The sequence below is a fragment of the Telmatherina bonti genome (genome assembly GCF_933228915.1).
Source record: "Telmatherina bonti genome assembly, chromosome: 4".
Classification (NCBI taxonomy): Eukaryota; Metazoa; Chordata; class Actinopteri; order Atheriniformes; family Telmatherinidae; genus Telmatherina; species Telmatherina bonti.
The window spans coordinates 37,196,554-37,212,552 of NC_136622.1; the positions used below are offsets into that span (position 1 = coordinate 37,196,554).

The following is a 15,999-nucleotide window of genomic DNA, read 5'->3' on the forward strand; positions in this document are numbered from 1 at the left end:
ACCAGCCAACAAGCAGAGTGACTCTGGTGAGGGTGGTCCATAGAAGTGATTTTTGCAGGCTGATTTAGTCTTTAAACATTCTTTCATCTTTCATGTTTTTCTTTTTCTTCCTGAACAACTTGACGTGCTGCTGGACGCAAACAGAAGGTAGGTAAAGTCGTAACTTTGTCTTCAGGCTAGCGCTGCTTCCAGCTGCTGTAACCGTGTATCTGTGTGGGTTCTGTCCAGCGGTACGGCTCCTTTGGCCTGTCTGGTCACCATGCTGCACTCCCAGGTGAGAGGCGACCGAGTCAAGAACAGCATCTTCTTCAAGCTCCCGGGACGAATGAGCCTTTTCACTCTGAAGGTACCGACTCGGAGAACCCGAGCTGCCGTCCGTTAGACAATCTTTGATGCCCAGGATGTGATCAAACGTGGGATCTGCTGTTATCTTCTGCAGAAAAACGCGCTCCAGTGGACCAAGGCAACCTCGGAGGCGGAGGCGCCGTCAGAGGCCGCGGGCAGCGCCACGCCGCCAGCTCCCAGCAGCAGCAGCACCCTTGCGGCGGGCCCGGTCGACTCCAATGAGGCGGCTGAGCAGGAGAGCTGTGACTCCACAGAAACCATCGTAGCTGCGATCGACAACGATGGTGAGATCTCAAGTTGATTACTGCTGCTAAGGCTGGCTGTCCTTCATCATGGTCATCATCATCCATAACGAAACATCCCGCATGTCGTAGCGTTTCATGTCGCAGACTCGTCATCATCCATAACGAAACATCCCGCATGTCGTAGCGTTTCATGTCGCAGACTTGTCATCATCCATAACGAAACGTCCCGCATGTCGTAGCGTTTCATGTTGCAGACTCGTCATCATCCATAACGAAACGTCCCGCATGTCGTAGCGTTTCATGTCGCAGACTCGTCATCATCCATAACGAAACATCCCGCATGTCGTAGCGTTTCATGTCGCAGACTCGTCATCATCCATAACGAAACATCCCGCATGTCGTAGCGTTTCATGTCGCAGACTCGTCATCATCCATAACGAAACATCCCGCATGTCGTAGCGTTTCATGTCGCAGACTCGTCATCATCCATAACGAAACATCCCGCATGTCGTAGCGTTTCATGTCGCAGACTCGTCATCATCCATAACGAAACATCCCGCATGTCGTAGCGTTTCATGTCGCAGACTCGTCATCATCCATAACGAAACATCCCGCATGTCGTAGCGTTTCATGTCGCAGACTCGTCATCATCCATAACGAAACATCCCGCATGTCGTAGCGTTTCATGTCGCAGACTCGTCATCATCCATAACGAAACATCCCGCATGTCGTAGCGTTTCATGTCGCAGACTCGTCATCATCCATAACGAAACATCCCGCATGTCGTAGCGTTTCATGTCGCAGACTCGTCATCATCCATAACGAAACGTCCCGCATGTCGTAGCGTTTCATGTCGCAGACTCGTCATCATCCATAACGAAATGTCCTGCATGTTGAGGCGTTTCATGTCGATGACGATGGAGGATGTGACGTGCAGGTGCTTCGCTGCATGATACGCTGTCATACGAGTCTCATATCGATGTGTCTTACGGTGCGTTTCTTCCTCTTCGTGTTTCCATTCCGCCATGTTGGCAGCGAGATTGTTTCACCTCTAGCCTAAAAATAAAGATGTGCTGCTGGAACACGGTAGAAAAGGATTGTCTGGTCATCTCATCCTGAAGGAAAACCACTTTACTTTCACTTAAAACAAGAGGATAGAATCGTGGATGAGGAACGAGTCGAGTTGTGCTTTTTAACCGAGTTTCTACTGTTGTGTTGTTACGCAGCAAATTAGCATAGCTGCACGTTAGCGTAGCTGCATGCTAGGATAACTGCATGTTAGCATGGCTAATGTTCTACTGGGAAAAGTTACTTTATAGATATAGTGTCCCAATTTCTGAATTCCTTTCTTTCTCTATTTATTTTGTATTATTGTTTGCATTGTGGAGTTTGCACTGCTGGAGAGGACAAAAGAGAGACAGAAAGAGAAAGAAGAGAAAACACCTCATAAATAAAGTGAAAGAGAGAAAGAGAAAAACATATATATATGTGTATATATATGTGTATATATATATATATATATATATATATATATATATACACACACACACACACTCGCCTGTATGAATACATACACACACACACACACACACACATACAAGCCAACCTTAGATTCATATTCCCCCTGCAGAGGTGTGAGCTACCAACTGTCGAAAGCCACAGAAACAAGTTGAATATAAATCAGAGACATAGCTGCATGTTAACGTAGCTGTGTGTTAGCATAACGGCATGTTAACATAGCTGTGTGTTAGCATAACTGCATGTTAACATAGCTGCGTGTTAGCATAGCTGCTTCTTAGCATAGCTGGATGTTAGCATAGCTGCTTCTTAGCATAGCTGCATGTTAGCATAGCTAGATGTTAGCATAGCTACTTCTTTTTTTCCATTATGAATGTTAAACACCAGTTTCAGTGTCTGCTCTCAGCCTGATTCTGTTTCCAGGTGTTTCCCTGCACTGCTGTGCTTGCTAGCTTGCTAGGATTCTGTTTTAATGGCTTACAGAGTCAGCATGAGGAGGAAACTGAGGAAACATCCTGCTCTCCATGTTCGCTGCAGTGCAGGCTCCCTCTGCTTTGTTTAATCAGCAGTGTTATGACAGGACTTGTTCTTGTGTGATTTCTCAGACTCGTCACTTCTAAAAATAGATTTATCTCACACATGTTTTTGTTCGTCTTCCACGCTTTAGGGAAGTATTTACACACCATTTCTTCTTCTTCTGTGCAGCTGCAACAAGCCTGACATGTTGACACTTCTCTGCTACTTGCATGACTGTTTTTCTCTAACTCTGGATTTTAGCATCGGTGGATGAGAGTTCGTCAAGCGCTTCCTGCTCCACGGAGCTGCAGACCACCAGCAACCAGCCTCAGACTCGCCTCAGCAGGGCAGCGGGACAGCAGGGACGCACAGAAACGCAGCAACCCCAACACGCCCAGACCAGACTGAGCCGTTCCAGACAGGTCAGCTCCTGGCCAGGACATTCCTCCCTCTGCAAGAAGGTCTTCCTGTATTTACCGTGTGCGTCTGCCTCTTTGTGTCTGCACAGTCGGGAAGGCAGAGGAAGAAAGCCGTCATGATGCCTCGAGTGGTCCTCACGCCTTTGAAAGTGAACGGAGAGCATGTCCCCTCAGGTAAAGATGATTACTGTCACGCGTGAGACGAGTCCGGACCTGAGGAGACGTTTTGTATTTTCATGAAACTCCTCAGCATGAACTGCTGAATTCACGCCTCAGTTCTCCTCAATGGCTACGGTTACTTGGTGGTTAATTCGGAATTAATAATTTGGAATTAAATAATTCAGATTTAACGTATTCTCCTTTGAGTCTACATGAAAACAATAATTCCAAATGGAGGTTTACATGAAACACATCCTAACCTAATTCCTCTTCAGAGCGGCGGGTTCGGAAGGGTTCTGATTGGACAGAGGGTGCACGTGACGTAAGACGTATACCGGAAATAAACAAAGTGGGCTCCCTGCTTCTCGTCTTTTCAGTCATAACTTGTAAAAACTACATATTAAGTACCAGTTTCACCGCTATTTTTATTATAAATGTGAAGTAGCAGCTCAACACGAGCATACTACTTCACTTTCTGGAGCAACTGAGAAGGAGAAGAAAGATAGAACACCAAACATGGGAGGCAAAACAACGTACGTCCTCAGGACAGGACAAGGTAACGAGCATGCTCAGAACGACCAGAATTAACTTAGAGAAGAATGAAGGTTTACATGACAGAGGAATTAAATAGTTCTGAATTAAAATGCAAATAAACCAGACACTTACGTCGGGATTAAGTTTAATTCTGAAGACATTTACATTAGGAATGAAGTGTTTACATGGTCGTTTCTCATCAGTTTAAAGCGGAATGAGCTTTTATTCGGAATTAAACAGGAATTAAAACTTCCGTACGGATTGTGCTCCACGTCTGACGGCCTTTCCTTCTTTTCGCACCTCAGACTTCATTGCATGAAAGAGTGACGTGTCACTTCCTGTGTGCACAGGTACTCGTTGGAGAACTACAGATGGAAAATCCTGGTCTGGAAGATGCATGATTAAAGTAACTTCTTGTTGTTTTCAAGGCGTCCCGTCATTGAACAAAGTGTTGTTAGCGTGAGCTGCTAACTGGGGAGCTAACGCTTTACTCCGTGTTTTCCCTGACTTCCTGCTTTTGCACGACGGCCTGCTTTTCTTTTGTCCTGCTCACGTTGGGACGGCGTTGCTTCCGTCTTTTTAACGGAAAGATGTAGAAAAGCCAAGCAGCCCTTTGCATGTTAAATCAGACATGCAGGACTTCGTTGTTCCAGTAATTCTTCTTTCTGTCGGTAGAAAACGTCATGTCTTCAAAAAATACCATCAACTATTGTAAAATTATTCAGAAAAAGTTAATTTCATGGGAAAGTTTTAAAGTGAAACTCCAGTTTTTACAGATCTGATGGTTTTCTTTTTATACAAAAATATTTGTCCATAATATCCTGATTATGCTCTGTATCATCAGTAACTGGTTTATACTGGGACATTCCCCGTTCTCCCACCAGAAGGAGCTGCAGGACCATCCACGGAGTTTAACCTGAACAGTTTTTTACTGGACAGGATGAAAAGGAGCTTCGCAGCTGTAAACAAACACAATTTGCAGAAATTCATGTAGCTTCTGTTATTTTTAAAGGAAGCAGTTTGTTTAAGAGGAAAACGACGAATGAAGATGAAATAAACACTTTTTTCCTCTGAAACTGAGCTGCACTTTGTTTCGATCATCAGTGATGCTGATTGGATGGAGAAGATGCTGCATCTTCATTGTTTCCATGGAAACGGCTCCCTGTTCAGCATCTGAACATTGATTTCCGATCAGTTTTTAGCTTTATACTTTTCTAAACAAATGAATAAATATGAATCATTAAGTGTCCCGACGGTGTCGGTGTCATTCAGACCCGGCTGGATAACCAAACCGTTTGTCGTGGCAGGACCGATGAAGAGGAGCCGAGGAGGCGTAGACGTGGACTTCGAAACCCCCGGATCCATCCTGGTCAACACTAACATCAGAGCCCTGATCAATGTTCGGACCTTCTCAGCCTTCCCGTCGCACTCGCAGCAGCAGCTGCTGCAGCTTCTGCCGGAGGTGGACAGACAGGTAGGCTGCTTCCTGTTGGCTGCCGTCTCGGCTCCGTTACTCTGGAATTCTGAAAACTTTCTCCGTACGTCTGCTCGTAGATTGGACCTGATGGTATGGCCCGGCTGAGCAGTTCTGCACTGAACAACGAGTTCTTCACCCACGCCTCCCAGAGCTGGAAAGAAAGGCTGGCTGAAGGTAAGATGTTGGTCGATCATAGCTTCGTTTTGCTACTCAGTGTAGATCCGTTTTGTCTCGTTCTGCGACTCTTGCAACATGCCGTTCTGCATGAAGTTACAATGTTTTAATATTCCGGATCTGGTTCCACTTAGACGTCACGTCGCATCAGGCTCCCAAACATTTCATGTCTGAAATTTAACTTTGTTACTAAGCAACACGACGACACAGCGCCAACCGGGATTCACCTGGAGAGTTCAGCGGGAGAGTTCGGATGATCTGGAGCTGTCCTACCGTCTTGCTCCTGTCCTGGACGTGTGACTCCACTTCTGTCCAAGTCTTTTGTTTTCTGTCAGTTTTCCTTCTTTACTTTCTGAAGCTGATCTTTTTTTTTTTTTCCCTCAAAACTTTATTAAAACAGCGTGAAGATGTATTAACATTAAAGCTGCAACTATTTGTTGACAATGAAAATTCATCGACATGAAATTTCATTGTCGACGCGTTATAAACGGCCATAACACTTCGTTAATAAAACGCTGCGCCAGGCGACTTAACACCGTGTACCAACCACGGCTTTTCAGACAGTAGAAGAACTCTAAACACCAAGCAAACGACGCAAAGCACCACAGGAAGTGCTGGGGGCGGCATCGTCCTGCAGTGTCTTTGTTTAAACAACGAAGAAGAAACTGACGGCGGCGCAACCTGTTTCCAAAGTTTGGGGACATTTCCCACTAAACAAAGTGTCAAACAGGTGAAATGTGTCGTCTGCCACACAGAGTCGGCGTACCACGGCAGCACGACAGTCATGCATGAGCATCAGGAAGGAAAGCAGCCGGAGTCGTGGTTTCCAGCGTTCAGGATAGCAAAGTTAGCATTAGCAAGTAGCAATGTGCTGCTGTTACCTTTGCCAAAGAGCTTCTGTTTTTACCGCCGTTTATCTGTTTGTGTTCAAGATAACTCAAAGTTATGGAGAGATTTCATGTAATTTCAGGAGTTGTTGGAAATGTGAAAAAGAAGAAGTGATTTAATTTAGGTGGTGATCCGGATCACCGTTTGGATTCAGGAATATTTTAAAGGCCCTTGTTTACCTACAAAACAGTTTTTTTCAAAATGTAAATAATCATTTCAATGCAATTCGATGAATATTAAGATGTTAAAATATTTATTTTATTTTCCTTTTTGAGAAAAATTCTGTCCACCTTGGATATGACACTGTAGCTAAGTTTGGATGTTTCTAAATTAATTAGTAGGAAGCTGTTAAGCTTAAATGTAATATTCAACTGGTTCAGGAGTCGTTCATTTAACTTCCTAAAGGACAATATGTTGTGACTGACTGGGACTCAGGGGGACATTCATATGATACAGATGGAGAGAGTGGGGTAAAACATACTGGAACCAGTAAAAAGATCTGCGTCAACTGGAAGCACAGATGGTGGGCGGGACAGAAATAATCCTTACTAATCTAAATAATTATTTACAGGTTAGTCGACTATGAAAATAATTGTTAGTTGCAGCCATATTGAACATTGTTCTGGCTACTACTTTGTTATCCTTTATTACATTGTAAGTAAAAGTAAGTTTGCTGTTCAGGTAAAACCTTCGGTTTGCGACTTAGATCCGACTTGTTACAAACAGACCAACAAACAAACTTGGGTTCAGGAGCCGACGCTGAGCGTGTTGGCACTGAACAGCATCAACCTCACATTGAGCCGCTTATGTTGCTGGAAATCCGACCACAGTCGTGCAAACCTACAAATGACACGATATTTAATTTCAGTTTTACTGAAGGCAAAGATGACCATGTGTCTGGGTTAAAGGATCTTTAGCGTACTAAGCGGCTGGTTATCCTGCAGGTGGCGAAACATTGGACTTTTCATGTCTCTAACACTGTGGTGATGTTTTCCTAGAACCAATAAATCCAGATAGGATGATTTAATAAGTTAGTTTGGAGGGAAATCTCCACATAAAGAATACCAACAAAGCAGCAGAAGCAGAAACAGATGTTTATCTTTGTTTTCAGTCCTGATCTCATGTTGTTTGGACATGACCCTTTATGAAAATGATCATATTAATGACACTTTATCGTGCTGTGAATTCTGAAATTCCTGTTTCCACCTCAGTTCAGTTCCATGTTTTGCTCCCAGTTCAAAGACTAGCCTGATTTAAGTCCATTTCTGCTCTTTAACGTGTAAATGTTATACATCGTCTACTCCCTTACATCTGTCGATATGCCGATTAACAGTCATTTTCCTTGGGATGAGTTGAAACGGTGGAAACACCTTTGTGGGAAAAATATTAGCATCGACATAATTCTCTTAAATATGTCCAGTATACGCGCTGGGGCTGTGAGGATATGCTTTTGTTCAGATTTTTTTTAGGGCCGATTTAATTTAAATTGCGATTCTCACAATTCTTCGATAGTGCTGATTTTTGAAGGTTAATAACAAAAAAAAATGCAGAAAACTTTTTTGCACGTCTTTTCTTTTTTTTTTGTATTTCCATGAGGAAGAAAAAAACCCGGTAGCCAGATCATCATTCTGCTGCTATAATGCCAAAGGAGATGAGTAAAAAGATAAATCAAAACAATAAAAAATTACAAAAATTTTAAAATTACAAAAATTTTATAATGAATTATTTTAACAAAAAAATCTATTTTCAAATTGTGAATAAAAAAAAATTGAGATATTCAGTTTTTCAATTAGATTTTCCCGCCCCTCGTAAAATATGTTCGTCTCAAACATGCCGTAAGTTGCTGCCCTCATACTTCCGTGCAACGTTGACATGATTACATCAGCTCATCTATCCACTGAGCATGGCTGAGCGATAGAAAGCTAAACTGCTTGAAAACAGACCAAGTTGCGCTTGTAAGCTCCGCAGGAGATGGGCAAAACTGTCCATCCATCTGCATAGTCGTCTTTGTCGAGCCTAAATGGGCTTTAAAGCAGAAGACGATCTTACGATGACTCTTGTTTTGTCTCTTTCTTTTTAATCTTCTTGTTTCTTTGCTGAATCCGAGACGTTACGTGTTCAGAACAATTCTTTATTATACTGTGAAGCGAAACTTCGCGTCCCGATGTAGACGTTGTATCGTGTCAATTTCTCAGCCTCAGGACGCTGCCTGGCAGCAGCGGCTCTAGAAGTACAACTGCTAGACGTCACTGTGTCATCGAACACGTCCAGAACATAAAGTTTAAAGGTCAGAAAGTTCCGTAATGCGTCTTTAGGATTCAGCAGCTGTAAATTAGCTGAAATGTTTCTAACCAGCAGCCTTTCTTCATGAAACTTCCTCGATTTAAAACAAAAAAAACCCTCCATGTTTTTGACCTTTTTTAGGCGAGTTCACCCACGAGATGCAGGTTCGTTTCCGACAGGAGATGGAGAAAGAGAAGAAGGTTGAAGCATGGAAGGAGAAGTTTTTTGAGGAGTACCATGGTCAGAAGTAAGAGCCAAACCGTGACGAGTTCATTGATACCAATATAATAATATATTGATCAAGCTGAATGTACAATATTCTGAGACTTACCTTGTGTCACCGCAGATCTGGATTAACACGAGAAGAGTCCCTCAAACTCACCATGAGTGAAGCCAACGAAGTCGCCAGCACCGTGCTTGAAAGTGACGTTGCCGTGGTAACGAGCGCCCCCAAGAGGCGCAGTGTGGGTCGGCGGCGGAGAGATGGCAGGATGAGGAGACGTACGCGGGCCGATCTTCGTCGCAGAGCTCGCCGGACCCTCTGCAAGGCCACGCCGGCACTGCAGCCCACGGAGGCGGCAGAGACCAGCGCCACTCTGGAAATGGCCGCCGTTTCTATTGACTCTCCGGTGTGCAACAACACGGTGGTTCACGGTGAGGTGGTGCTTCAGGCTGACTCCGGCGTGGAGCTCCCAGTGGAGAGCGCCTCCGCAGAACCTCCGGCCTCTCCTGCTCCGGAGCCGGTCACGTTGCCGCCCCCGACTCCTGCTCCAAGTCCCAGTCCGAGCCCGGCGTCCACCAGCGCAAATGAAGAGCCGGAAGTTGCTGCCCACCTGCTCCCCAAGGAAGACGCTCCCGTTCTGGCTTCAACTACCTCGCCATCCTCCTCTTCTTCTCCTTCCTCATCATCCGCCTCCTCACCTGCCTCCTCGCCCTCCTCACCTGACAGGCAGGGAGCCTTTGCAGCAGGTCTGGACTCCTCTTCCTCGTCCTCAGGCTCGTCCAGTGCCACCATTCCTGCGGACCCGCTGGATGACACCGCCTCAGTGGTCACCTCGGTCACAGGTGGGACTGCCACCAGCAGCCGCGAGAGCAGTCCGTCGGCCAGCCCAGCCACGACCCCCGTGCTCAGCAGCCAGCTCAAGGAGCAGAAGAGGAGGCAAGATGAGGCCGAGGGCCTTTCCAGCTTTCCCGAGAAAAGGCCGCGAATTGACGACCGTCAGTCCTTTCGTACCACAATCGACGGTGTCTGTTCGGAGAAGCCGCAGCCGACAACCGAAGAACCCAAGGTGCCACCAATCCGGGTAAGACGCCTCACGTTTTCCTGCATGAAGCAAATTCAAACAGTTCAAAGATTGACCTGCTGTCTTCTGTCCTAGATTCAATTATCCAGGATCAAACCTCCCTGGGTCAAAGGGCACCCCACCTACCAGATCTGCCCGCGGATTGTGCCCCCCGGCGAGGGCTCGCGGCGGTCGGGGACGGGTGGGGCGCGGACGCTGGCAGACATCAAAGCCCGCGCCCAGCAAGCCCGCGCCCAGCGGGAGGCCGCTGCTGCTGTTGCAGCCACTGGCGACGGGTCAGCGTCGGCCGGTGTCCGGCTGCGGACTCCTGCTGGGCTATCGGATAGCAGCAATGGACGACGAGCGCGAGAGCATCCAGGACCTATCGAGCCCGGAGGAGGAGGAGGAGGAGGAGCAGGAGGAGGAGGAGGAGGAGGAGGAGGAGGACGTGATGGAGATGGAAGAAGGGGAAGTGGTAGAATGGAGGAGAAGGGATCATCTTCAGACGCTAATTCGTCTGGAGCACAATTACAGCTTCACAATGTAGAACCAATGTCCCACCCTTCCCCTTCGTTGTCCAACACGTCCACTTCCATGTCTTTAGAATCCCCGCAGACTTTGAGTCCACTTCGAGATACGTCAGCTGAGGTGCCGAAGGTTGGAGAGGAAATTGAAGAAACATCTGCAACTATCCAGAGCTCCTCCAGTGGCTTCACGGACGGGGCTAGCTCTCCTTCTCCAGAGCACGATACTGTATCCGAGTCATCCGCCATAGAGTCGTCCAGGGAGAGCCAGCTGTCTGAGTCTACTACTGTCCCTTCGGAGATGCCAGACCAAGCTTGTGAAAAGCCGTCGCTAACCCAAACTTCAATCCCAGATTCCCTTCCTCGATTCGGAGCTAAAGGTGTGGACGTTACTCAAACGCTAGCTAGCTCTTGTCAGACGAAAGAGCAGGAAAAAGGGAAGGATGTTGGACTGGGGGGCGTTATCCAGCATGGTTCCCTCCATGTGGACTTGAAGGAGCCGTTCCCCAAGTCGGCCAGACAGCAAACGGACGCGTCCTCTCCATCGCATGTGGACAGTCTTAATATCTGCAGAGAAAAAGAGGAAGATGCTGCCACACACAGCGACTCGACGGAAACTGCTTCAGACTGTGAGAACGAGAGCCCAGAGGACGAGCAGCAGCAGTATTCAGATCGGGACTGGTGCTCGCAACTCAACGCCCAGCGAAACGGCCAGTTGGTCATCTGCAGCCCTCCTCCTCCCAACCAGCAGCCGGTCATCCAGGCCCACGTGTCCAGCCGCCAAGGCCAGACGGTCATTCAGCCCTGTTTCCCCAACGGTCTGCCTCAGCCGCAACGCAATCACTCCCACTCCCACTCCCAGGGCCACCTCCCTCCCCCCAAAGACAACAATGTTGTAGTGAAAATGGAGCCGGGAGATGACTGTCGGCCCTCCAGACAAACTGCTGACGAGGAGTGTCGAGGCTCTTCAAAGGTTTCTGTTGCTCATTCGAACGCTTCAGCTGCCTCCAAAAGACTGTCCAGCTCAGCGAGACCTGTGTCCAGTGTGGAGGCCAACAACCCTTTAGTGACTCAGCTACTGCAGGGCAGCTTGCCTCTTGAGAAAGTTCTTCCCTCTCACTCTGCAAACAGACTGGAGATTAGCCGATTGCCTGGACCCCCAGCCAGACCACCAGCAGCGAGAAGCACAGGGTCGCGTGGTAAGCCCGAGCCCCCGGTCCAGTCCCCTTCTCCAGACCTGAACTCCGCCTCGCATATCCTCAACAAGTCGCCAACAGGCCACCCAGTCTCCTGCTTGGTGGAGGTCCCGGCTGTGTCCCAGTCCCAGCAGGCTCCTGGTGCTGTCCCAGTCATCACCTCTGTGCCGCCCTCCTCCTCCAAAACAAAGTCCGATGTCGGCACTCCGGCTCTTGTGGAACCTGCCGTCATCAAAGAGTCTTACGGTCACCAACCTCCACAGGAAAGCACTCCTGACAGACTCCAAGCGGACCACCGAACCATACCCAACGGCCCCTTGCCCTCCCACGCAGACCCCAGTCCCCCAGAGGGGGTGACAACCATTAAGATCAACCTGCGGCCCCCACAGTCTCAGCTCTCTCACCCCCACCAACAGCAGCTGTCTCCTACGCCCGCCGTCAAGAACGAAGTCGCAGCTCGACCTTCTTGCCAGGCCCTCGCCAAATCCACCCCGACGTTACCCCTCAGCGTTGCCAAAAAGGAGCCGGGGAACTCCATGGATGGGTACCTGAGCGGCGGGGCGATGGAGGGACTCCTCAACATGGAGATGACTTTGGCGAGGATAGCAAAAAAAGAGACCGGCAAAACTCCGTACTCGTCCGGCTCTCCCTCCTCTTCCTCGCCTTCTCCTTCCTCATCCACCTCCTCCCTCCCCTTCCAGCTGTATGGAAAACTCCCCAAACAAGGCTCTGGCATGGGAGGGGTAAGCTACACGGCCAACCTGTCGATGATGGACAACGGCGGCTTCTCCCGTGGCGTGGCCGACGGTGTGCTGCAGCTGCGCCCCCGCCTGGCCTCCGGCCACGCCGCCCTCAGCATCCAGGCCTTTACGGATAGCACGGCAGAGGAGGTGGCGCTCAAGTGCTCATGCCGCCTCAAAGCCATGATCATGTGCCAAGGCTGCGGTGCCTTCTGCCATGACGATTGCATCGGACCTTCAAAACTGTGCGTGTCGTGTCTGGTGGTGAGATAGTGTGTTGACGTCGCCATGCACTGTAGAAGTGCTGCCTGAAAGCATCGGCAGCATGACCGGGCAGCTTCAGAGTGTACAGAAGCCTCATTAGTGCAGAGCACACAGGACAAGCCTGATGGGCAAGATATCGCCTTGTATGATAGTTATGTATCTTTTATTTTCAGATTTTCTTTTTTTTTATTAGCTGTATTATTATTATCATTATTATTATTGTGAATTTGGGGCATGATTAATTGTAAATTTTGCAATTTACCTCATCTTGTCTTGCTCCATCTGTCACCATTTGGAGGTCATCATTGTTTTGGTTCCTTGTTTGCTCTGCAAATCGGGACGTGTTCTTTTCTCTTTGCTCAAAGAAGTATTTTTTTAACCATTAAAAAGAGTAAATGACGTTTGTTTCACTGTTTTTGTGTTTTTGACTCATTTTATGGTTCTCTGAGACTGTGCTTACAGTTGAGTGCAATGGACAAATAAAGTGATCATTGTGTGGTAATAAGGTCCTTGAATCCTTCATGATGCTGTGTAAACATGACTGGATTTGTGTTTTGGTGCAAACTGGAAAGATGGAAGCTAATTCCAGCTAAATGTGACCTGTGAGGAGGACTTTGTATCCTGGAGAGGTAATGGAGGTGCTAGATGATGGACAGGCCACTGTTTAATTCTGGGAAAAAGAAGCAACCATGACATGCGTTAAAAACAGCCGCTGAGTTCATGTCCAGGTGTAGCGTCTCATGGTTTGTGAGAAGCTGCGATATACTTGATGTATACGTACTTAAACATCAATGTTTTGTGACATTTGTGTGTACTCACTGCAGCCAAAGTGCTTGATACTGGAGGTCATCACTAGGGGGCGGCACACCACACAGGCCGATCCGCTGGGCACGTCTTTTCCTAGCAATTCTCAAGCTTGTCTTAAGGCCTTTACACACCTACTCCAAATAATTTCACTAAATGTTAATGTTCACATCAGTAGTGAAATTCCGTCCGGTCAGTTTTAGTTTTAGTTTTTCCACAGATCTGTAATTGACCAATTGGAGAAGGCATGTTTACTGATTGATAAGCAGCTACGAGCTTTGCTGATGTGTCATTTAAACTTTGTATCATCATGGCTGAGCATCTTTATTTCTTCTCTGATTCTTACAGCTTAAACAAGCAAGGTACATAACTTGGTTGAGATGACCATGTGAATGTGGAAAATATCAGTGTCATAAATATGAGTAAAACTGATATTTTTAGTGTCAGAAATTAAACAGCAAATGTAACCCTTTAATGCCACGAAGTGCCAAAACCTCCAGTTCCCCCCTCGTCTACTAGGGGCTCCAAAATTAAATCCCCATAGACTCCCAAGTTAAAAAGACCAACTTCACAGCAGTAATAAACATATTTACAGCCTGGTTCAAACACATTTTAGGTTTAATTGGTCAGGTCAGTGACAGTGTGTTGGAAATTATTTTCTTTCTTTTCTTTTGTTTTTACAACTCTTCAGAAGTAACTTAATCTTGAAATTCGGGCACATTTAGAGGCGTGTCCTTTTGATTGACAGGTACCCGATCTCCCGCTTCAAGTCAGAAGAACGTAGAACAACTGCGGTTTTTAGCCGGTAAACAACGTGACTTAGCTTTAGCCCGCTTACCTCCGTTAGCTGGTTATCTCCTGTAATCTCCAGGTTAGCTCTTAGCTACAGAAAGCTCAGAGTTCACTCGATGTCAATCATCCACCATGATGCTAACAGACCCCCTCTCAGCTCCACATCTGTATTTTCCGGGAGTGACGACACGCGTGACGCTGCCAAAATGGCGATGGTAGGAACCGCCCACCGAGCTTCAATTAAGCTCTGTAGAAAGGTGACATCACCGAGGTTCTGCACATCCTTTATATACATTCGATGCACTTATCATATCGAGAGGGTCTTGGCTGCCACCTGGAGAATAAGGCGAAGCTGGCCCAATATCCAGCTCCCTCAACATTTTGATTGGATTAACCCCAACCCTAACTGTAACCCTAACCCCACGCCCATTTGACACCCAACCACGCCCATTGCACGTCCAACTCCACCCAATAGCCCCGCCCAATTCTCCAGGCTGCAGCCGGGGTTATTGATCATATCTGCTACATACAGCTTCTGAGTTCATTTTATTTATTCATTATCTGAACCACTTAGTCCGATTAAAAGTCGCTGGGAAGTTGGACTCTATTCCCAACAGTCTTTGGGGCGAAAGGCAGGGTACACCCTGGATAGGTCACCAGTCCATCAGAGCCTTTTTTATTTACTTCTTGTTAAAAAAAACAATAAAAATAAAACCTGGTTAAATCCGTATTTTTAACAATCAATGTCTTCTGCCCCCTGGTGGACACCCTTTGCACTACAACCAGTTTGCCACATCGCAGCAAAAACAGTAAATATACAAAAATGATCAAAATTTTGTTCAAGGGTCAAATTAAGACTTCAGTTATAACACAACAACAATTTTCTCCCCATGTAGGACTGGCTGACCTGTCATTTTTTACCCAGTTTTATTGTTCTGAGGGCATTGCTTTGGCTTTCAGAGGCACTGTGAGGAACCTTGGTGTCATTTACAACCTCATTTGTCATTTTATTTATGTTGTTTCACATTAAACAAGTTTGTGGAACAGTTTTATTCTATCTGCAGAATATTACCAATCAGGGGCGTCATGTCCAAACTGATTATATTACACCTTGAGTTGTTATCTCGTGAAGCTTGTGTTCAAACTTGTGTTTTACACCACTAGTAACCAGTCATATATTAATAAATACTGTATTAATAACCACATCCCAATCACTCCAGTTCTCATTGTGGGTTAACCTTTATTCCAAGAGGAACTTAAAGACTAATCCATTTACAACCATCATAAACACATAGACAATACAAAATAAATATTCACCATCACTTTGTTTCTCATCACCAAATAAATACCAAATATGTGCAGCTCGCTTTTTCCTAGTGTATAGCAATGTACTCAAAATAGTTCGGGGAAAATAAAAAGCAAATCATATAAACAGAAACACACAAAAAAATCTTTACAAAATTATTTAGAAACCTTTAGTTACAAAATATTTGCACGTAAAAAGATCCCAGTACTTTAAATAAAGAATAAGATATATAAAACAATTCATAGTTGATATCTTAAAATATGTCCTCTTTGTTCAACTATGCAGAGGAAGATTTCCCCCTTCTCTTGATTATTGTTTGAAAATCTTCTCAAGTAGGATTCTGAAATAAATAACTTAATAAAAACGGATAATGAATAATAAAGTGAAATAATACAGCCGACATGAGTAAGTTCGTTGTCAAACCAACGTTTTGCACAGGACTTAAATAGTTTCACATCAATATTAAAATGAAGCTACAAACTAGTGGTGGAGGTGCAACAACACTATGTTTATGTGGAACACTATCAACATT

At 46.2% G+C, this 15,999-nt stretch overlaps 1 protein-coding gene across 1 annotated transcript; it reads left to right on the forward strand.

The window, feature by feature from the left end:
* Window positions 1-232: 232 nt before the first annotated feature.
* Window positions 233-12,991, forward strand: asxl1 (ASXL transcriptional regulator 1). The gene is made up of 9 exons (XM_079239007.1): window positions 233-346; window positions 440-629; window positions 2,886-3,046; window positions 3,133-3,217; window positions 5,044-5,210; window positions 5,291-5,387; window positions 8,700-8,805; window positions 8,905-9,862; window positions 9,938-12,991. Exons 1-9 carry the CDS (start codon window positions 260-262, stop codon window positions 12,572-12,574), a joined length of 4,488 nt encoding a protein of 1,495 aa, XP_079095133.1. The 5' UTR covers window positions 233-259; the 3' UTR covers window positions 12,575-12,991.
* Window positions 12,992-15,999: the final 3,008 nt, after the last annotated feature.

Excerpts from the sequence above, each read along its gene's own strand:
- asxl1 (XM_079239007.1), top strand. The coding sequence starts at position 260 with ATGCTGCACTCCCAGGTGAGAGGCGACCGAGTCAAGAACAGCATCTTC. Across the intron at positions 3,218-5,043 it reads CGGAGAGCATGTCCCCTCAG|GACCGATGAAGAGGAGCCGA; the intron begins GTAAAGATGATT and ends TTGTCGTGGCAG. Across the intron at positions 5,388-8,699 it reads GAAAGAAAGGCTGGCTGAAG|GCGAGTTCACCCACGAGATG; the intron begins GTAAGATGTTGG and ends GACCTTTTTTAG.